General features: G+C 36.0%; 1 protein-coding gene and 1 long non-coding RNA gene across 2 annotated transcripts; both read left to right on the top strand.

Moving 5' to 3' along the window:
- Window positions 1–515: 515 nt before the first annotated feature.
- On the top strand, window positions 516–1642 carry LOC112185168. The gene is made up of 4 exons (XR_005806939.1): window positions 516–630; window positions 815–1098; window positions 1266–1393; window positions 1505–1642. It is a non-coding gene; the product is annotated as an uncharacterized LOC112185168 (long non-coding RNA).
- Window positions 1641–3449, top strand: LOC112185169 (COP9 signalosome complex subunit 4). The gene is made up of 10 exons (XM_024323376.2): window positions 1641–1646; window positions 1823–1915; window positions 2014–2114; window positions 2239–2347; window positions 2439–2483; window positions 2586–2654; window positions 2752–2843; window positions 2932–2974; window positions 3105–3164; window positions 3300–3449. Exons 1-10 carry the CDS (start codon window positions 1641–1643, stop codon window positions 3447–3449), a joined length of 768 nt encoding a protein of 255 aa, XP_024179144.2.
- Window positions 3450–7430: the final 3981 nt, after the last annotated feature.

A 7430-nucleotide genomic window follows, 5' to 3' on the forward strand; every position in this document is an offset into this window, starting at 1 on the left:
TGGAATCGACTACGAGAAGACATATTCTCTCATAATGGATGTCATTGCACTCCACTACCTTATTAGTTTGGTAGTTTCCGAATAACTGAACATGCAGCTTACGAATGTGGTCACTACGTATCTTTATAGGGATCTGGTAATTTTTGAATAACTGAACATGCAGCTTACGAATGTGGTCACTACGTATCTTTATGAGGATCTAGATACGGAATATAATGAAGGTTCTTGTGAACTTCATTTACCCAAATCAAGTGACTCTAGACCACGGAGCGCGTTTGCAACAAAGTTGAAACGCTCACTAAAATGACTTTGATTAGGAAGGGATACACTACTACAAAAACTACATATAAGGACACTCAATAAAGACACATTTTTGTCAACGTGTCCTAATAAGCTTATGAGGACGACCAGAAAAAAAACAGGAGCAAACTTCTGCCGCCCCGCCGAAATTTTTTTGCCAAAAGTTAAATTTCCCTCTTTTTTTTCCCACACCAATTCGCACTTTAGCCTATATTATTTTAGGTTGGCCGATAAAATTGGCCTCTATCATTTAGTTGACCTCTCTCTCTCTCTCTGCATCTCTTCCTCGTCGAACAAATTGCAGATCTGATTCTTTAGCTCACCGGATGGGTAATTCTCTCTCCTTATCGATCTGTCTATAGCTTTTTCTTCTTACCAGATCTATATGCTCTATCCAGGTCATAATGTGACTATGACTTTCTCCTCTATCCAGATCGGAATAAGATTCATAATCCTTAATTATCTGGATGAGATCATATACGTTTAATTTTTGTTTTCGTCTACTCTTCTGCAGATGCCAAGCCCAAACCCTCTCATCCTTTCCATAATGCTGTCCCCGCCGCCCCTAGATACCTCCTCGATTGAGTAGCTCTATCGCCGCCAGTCCTGCAACCACGCGAAAGACGAGTCGGGCATCGCGCACGCGATTGGGAAGGTATGCATTTCCTGCAGGAACAATAATGAGACCTCTGTTAAATTAATAGAACAATAAGTTAAGTTTCATCATCATGGCCTCCAAGCGCATCTTGAAGGAGCTTAAGGATTTGCAGAAGGATCCTCCCACTTCCTGCAGCGCCGGTACGCTCAAAGATTTATTATTTAGAAACTAAATTTCGGTGTTCATAGCGTACCCATTAAGCTCAATTTGATAAATTGACGGTTTTAGTGTAGATATTGGTTGTAATTTTCGATTTGTTATATACCCAGATGGATATTTCAATGAACTTTTGGTTAATTTTTATTAGGTCCTGTGGCTGAGGACATGTTTTGTTGGCAAGCAACGATTAGGTGACCCCCTGATAGCCCATATGCAGGAGGTGTATTCCTCATTACCATTCATTTCCCTCCTGACTATCCTTTCAAACCACCTAAGGTAACTTGTCTAATCTGCAAGCTTTGATCCTTTTATGAACGTATGTTTTTTTTTTTCCTTTTCTTTTTGGTCGGAAAGATGACAGTGTTTCAATTTTTGGGTTGCATTTAGGACTAAGGTCTTCCAACCGAATATCAATAGAAATGGAGTCCACTACAGTGAGTTATGTGGAAACTAGTCCTAAAAAGGACAGAGAGCCCTTGGAGAGTGATGAGTGATGAAGGGTCAAGGATGAAACTTATCACCAATGCGGGTATAGGATACGTGGGTTTTTTTTAGTTTTCTTATTATGTTTGATGTTTGTTCAGTGAAGGGAATGATGCTAATTTGAGTGTATAGTAACTTCTTCTGGTCTTGACTCTTGACAACCGTCCCCTCAAATTTGGGGTATAATTGTTGTGTTTGTAGGTTTTGCCTCTGGTTATGTAGGATGATGATGCTGTCAATGCAGAAGCATTTATTAATAAAGCTTCATTCCTGGTTAGCAGCAGTCAGCATGAAGTATTGAATTTGCAGTATAAGGTTTGTCATTGTTGGATATTCAGTGAAAGTAATTGCATTAAATTCAGCTGGCTTTTAGAGTTTTGAATTTGCTACTTTTCCTCCTTGTTTCTCTACAGGTTTGTTATGCAAGGATTTTAGATTTAAAGAGGAAGTTCTTGGAAGCAGCATTATGTTATTATGACATTTCTCAGATTGAGAAGAGGCAAATAGGAGATGAGTATGTCAAGAATTGATCTCAACTCCTACAAAAAATTTCTTCTGCATATTGATTATGATAATTTGTTTTACTTCTTTCAATTTATTCTGCAGATACTTATTTTTTTTCTTTTTACTTATTGCAGAGAGATTGCTGAGGATGCCTTGGAGCAAGCCTTATCTGCTGCAGTTACATGCACAATTTTGGCCGCTGCAGGACCACAACGTTCCCGTGTTCTTGCCACTTTGTACAAAGTAAACATCTTACTTGGATTTTATGTGTATGTGTCTGTGTTAATGTGTTTTTCCTTTCATGTTATGCTAATACCTTGCGATTTTGGTTCAGGATGAGCGATGCTCAAAACTGAAAGTTTATCCAATACTTCAAAAGGTCTCTCTCTCCATACACACCCACATGGTTTCTGAAATCATAATTGGCTTGGTCTTTTACATTTTTCTCCTGTCTTCTTTAATGGATATCTATGCTTATTAGGTGTATTTGGAGAGAATTTTAAGGAAACCAGAAATTGATGCATTTGCTGAAGAGTTGAAGCCGCATCAGGTTATAAGTTTTTTTTTTTCTTTTCTATATCAGATATCAGATCTTCACATACCCTTTTCGTGGAAGTTATAATAGTTTGTCTGACTTATTTCAACAGAAAGCACTTCTGCCAGACAATTTTATGGTGTTAGATCGTGCAATGATTGAACATAATCTTCTCAGTGCCAGCAAACTTTACACCAATATAAGGTTGGTTATATGTCGCTGTTGGTTTCCACCTTCAACTTATTGTATTGTAGTGGGTCTGTTTAGTTACTTATCATGGATTCTGTTGCAGTTTTGATGAGTTGGGAACCTTGCTGGGAATTGAGCCTCCAAAGGTACACTCTTGTATACCCTTTTTGTTGAATCTTGTGCTTCATTTGTTAAGTAGCACTACTCCGTATTCAGGTCTCTGTTACCATTATTACTGTGCTTCATGTTCCTAAGGATTCAATATGTGGCTTACAGGCTGAGAAGATTGCTTCAAGAATTATATATGAGGACAGAATGAGGGGATCTATTGATCAGGTATGAATTCACCTTGCTCATACTGAGACCAAGAAGTGCTGAAAGTCATCAGGCTTGTTTGACTACGCAGTCCACTCCAAATGTGACTTTTTATCTATATACATGTTGGCATTTATCTGAAAAGTTCCATAACAGGTGGAAGCTGTCATACATTTTGAAGATGATACTGAAGAGCTGCAACAATGGGATCAGCAGGTAAATTCAGTGGTAGTGTCAGAAGTCAAATTCTTACATATTTCATTTCAAAAACTTAATGACTACCCTAAACCCTATTTGGATGTGTAATCTGGCCAAAAAGTGAATGATGTTTCCATTTAGTCAATGTAGACAAAAAGTGAAGTTCAAATTTCAATAAGTGACACCCTGTTTATCCAGAAAAGAATGCTTATAAAATGTCTCTCTAAACATAGTGTTTTCATGCCTACGTCTTCTGCATAAAGCATATAACTTGATGAGTCAAACATATTATTCATATAAACTTAAGAACAGAACACTCATCACCAAGTCTGGGAAGGGAATGGTATTTTAAATGGCATTCACAAGAACCTTTTGTTCAATTATCTTAGTATTAATCACAAGAATCCTACTATTAATCAGTCTGCTCCTTATTCTTTAATTATGCATATACTTATGCAGGTTCAAAGTTTGTTAGTACTGATGGCAGTACAGGCAGCAAGGTCTCATCATTTTCAACAAGTCTTGTAGGATGGTACTTTCATTTTGGCATTTGCTTCTGGCAAATCTAAGTTTAGCATTTTCATGTAAACTGTAATTACTCTTCAGTTCATGATTGACATATAATGTGTGTTCAGACTTTACACTTTAGAAATTTTTTGGGTATATGTATGGATATGATATTCTGGTTAAGTTAATGCATTTGGTGGTGTATTTTGAGCTGTGTATAATTGGAGGAAGATTTCTTTTATTAATTTTTTTTGGATTCTTTACAAGTTTTAAGGACACTTTTTTAACGTCCTCTATTACCTTTATTAAGTGTCCTGTTTTAGTTTTAAGGACACATATGAGTAATTTTTTTGTGTCCTCTCAAGGATTTAAGGACACCATTTCTAGAGCTTTTAGGACACAGTTTGTGTGTCCTAGTATATAAAAGAGGACACAGTTTCTAGAGCTTTTTGGACATTGTTTAGGTGTCCTCTTATGGATTTAAGGACACCATGTCCAGGGCTATTAGGACACATAAACTGTGTCCTCGTATAGATAAGAGGACACATTTTCAGTGTCCTTGTTTGGGACTTACGATGACACCCGGATAGAGGACTCTTTTTTTAAAGAGTCCTTGTATGTATTTAAGGACACGGTTTAGGTGTCCTTAAATCATGTTATTGTAGTAGTGATATGATGAAATATGCCCATGCGTGTTTATTAAAAGGACAAGTTCTGGATTTGCAATAGTAGCAGTTTATGTCGATGACATGAATCTGATTGGAACTCTAGATGAGTTAAGAGAAACTGCTAAGTACTTGAAATCCGAATTTGAGATGAAAGATCTTGGGAAGACACGGTTTTGTCTCGGATTAGAGCTCAAGCACCATAGTGATGGGATTATGATTCAACAGTCAGCATATACTCAAAAATTATAAGGCGCTTTAATGAAGATAAACCTAAGCCTGTGAGTACTCCCATGATTGGCTGAAGTCTTGAGCCCAGAAAAGATCCGTTTCGTCCAAAAGATGAGGACGAAGAGTTGTTAGAGGCAGAAGTGCTACCTAAGTGCAATAGGCGCATTATGGTACTTATTTCAATGCACAAGACTGGATATCTCATTCGCAGTGAACTTGTTAGCTCGACAGAGTTCTGTGCTAACACACCGCCATTTGATTGGTGTAAAGATAATCTTTTGATACTTAAAAGTTACGATTGATATGGGCCTATTTATCCCTACAGAGAGAAGAGGAATGACGGAAGGTTGGGATCGGCATAAGGCAATGAAGGAATTGTGTCCTAAAACAATCATTTTGATGTAATTATTATTGTAATTATTATTAATCAAAAGGGCAAGTTTATTGTTCATTGCTTATATTTGATATTTGATTGAACAAGGTCCAAGGAATATGAGTTAAAGAGAAAGTAATCTAAAGAGTTAGATGTGTGAGACCTTTACTCTTTCACACTCTTATCCTAAAAGGTTCCTAGTCATAGGATTATCACTTGGACATTGATAATCCGGAAAGACTAGCACATACTATGTATGCTCAAAATGGAGGATGATATGTCTCTTGTCATTTGTGTGGAGACACTAATACAAGTATGTGGGTGCTCTTAATTTAAAGAGTACACTGAACGCGATCATTAGAGTTCTTGTATGGAGTCTTACTTACATGTCAAACTTGAACTCTAAATTGCAATAATACAAATTAGTCCTTTGACCTGAGACACCATAGTTGTCTTATGAGTGAATTGATTATTTCTTGATGATGCAATAATATTGTGTCCCTTAATGGATATAATAGATACATTCATTGGTATAATCAATTCGGTCATGGAGACATGTGAGTGTACAATAAGGAATCTCTATCCTTAAGTAAATAAGGTGTATGTTCAAAGATGTGATTCAATAAGTCTTTGGCCAAAGCATTGAATGAGATTAAAAAGGAGTTTCTAATCACATTCTAAGAATCACATAAGAATGAAAATCACATTAGGGGATTGACATATCAATTCCATACCCCGATGATGTGATTTAGAACATAGTGTTAGAGAAGGACCGTATTGTATTGTAATTCCAATTGAATAGGTTCTTTGTCATTCTACATTAACTAGGGTAGTCATGATATGTTGCAAGACGTCACTCATGACTTGTGAAGTCCCCGAGGATTAATAAACATTTATAATCCTAATAACAAGGGAGAATCAAAAATGGAGTTTTTGATTCGTAAACAAAATAGAATGGTTTCTATAAACTTCACTGCCTTGTTAATTAGAACCTAAGAGATCGCACACCATATAAGTGGATCATTGAGATTGTATATGAAGAAGATTAAACAAGAGTTGGTTATGACCAAATAATTAATTAGATTTATTATTTGGACATAATTAGGATTTTCGGGTAAAACCGAACCTATTGGGCCTAAACGATTGTCGGGTTTTTGGTGTGGACTTGGGCTTCACTAAATGAGATTTAAATGAAAGCCCAAGACACATTTTTAGTGCCCAATAACAAGTATGGACCAGCCAAAATATTGGCTTTATGAAAGTCAATATTTTCTTTTAGTAATTGGAGTTATTTCCTATTATATAAAAGTGAAAGCATGGACAAAGAGAATAAGTGTGTCTCCACACTATTATTTTCAGATTTGAGATTTGAGAGAGAGAGAAAGAGTTCTCCCTTGGTCCATTACAAAAATTAAAGGAAAGAAGAACACTTGCATAATTTCTTCTTTTCTTTCATCTTTCTTCATCTCTTGATTCACTTGGTGAAGATCCTTAGAGGCCATATCTTTTTGTGGCTTTCCTTATTATATCAAAGAGAAGATTACAAGCACAAGAAGGAGTACAAGAAGGAGTTCTTAATCCAAGGTGCTTCAAGGTGGAGGAAACACACACAAGGAGAGATCAAGGAGAGGAACTTTGGTGGTTCACTTGGATCGGATTGAGATCACGCTCCAAGGGTGAGTAGAACATAAACTACTTCTTTGTTCTTCCTTACTTTGCATGCTATGTTTATATACATATCACAATAAGCCAAGATCATGGGTTAAAGGAATGGATTTTATGTTTAGTTAGTAGTTTAATGGTTAAACTAATTCCGCACTAATTAAAAAGTTTTGAAATCCATCCATTCCTTCAATTGGTATCAGAGCCATTGGCTTAATTTGGTATGTTATAAACATGGCTAAGTATGTTGGTTGATGTGATTTTCTTAAGCTTAGAGTAATATGTAATTTAGATCATAAAATTTGCTTTATCATAAAAGTTATGAAGCATGTGATGTAAGGTAGATTTTATGATAGCTAGAAAAAGTTTTCTGGAAATTACATGTAAGAAGTGGTTTAAGTTTTATGAAACTTTGATGCATATGAGATATGTATTAAGGGATTCTATATGTTTCTTAATTAAGGTGTTAATCTTAGAAACATATTAGATTATATATGCCTTAGGGTATGCATGATTTTTGGCTTCAAAGATGAAGTAAACAAATGTTCAATGGAAGAACACAAAACTGGAATTTTATTTCCAGCTTTGGAACATGTCTAAACTAGTTATGAACTAGCTAATTTTTCATGGTGTTTACTCTCACTTTTGATC

Source organism: Rosa chinensis, chromosome 2, assembly GCF_002994745.2.
Source record: "Rosa chinensis cultivar Old Blush chromosome 2, RchiOBHm-V2, whole genome shotgun sequence".
Lineage (NCBI taxonomy): Eukaryota > Viridiplantae > Streptophyta > Magnoliopsida > Rosales > Rosaceae > Rosa > Rosa chinensis.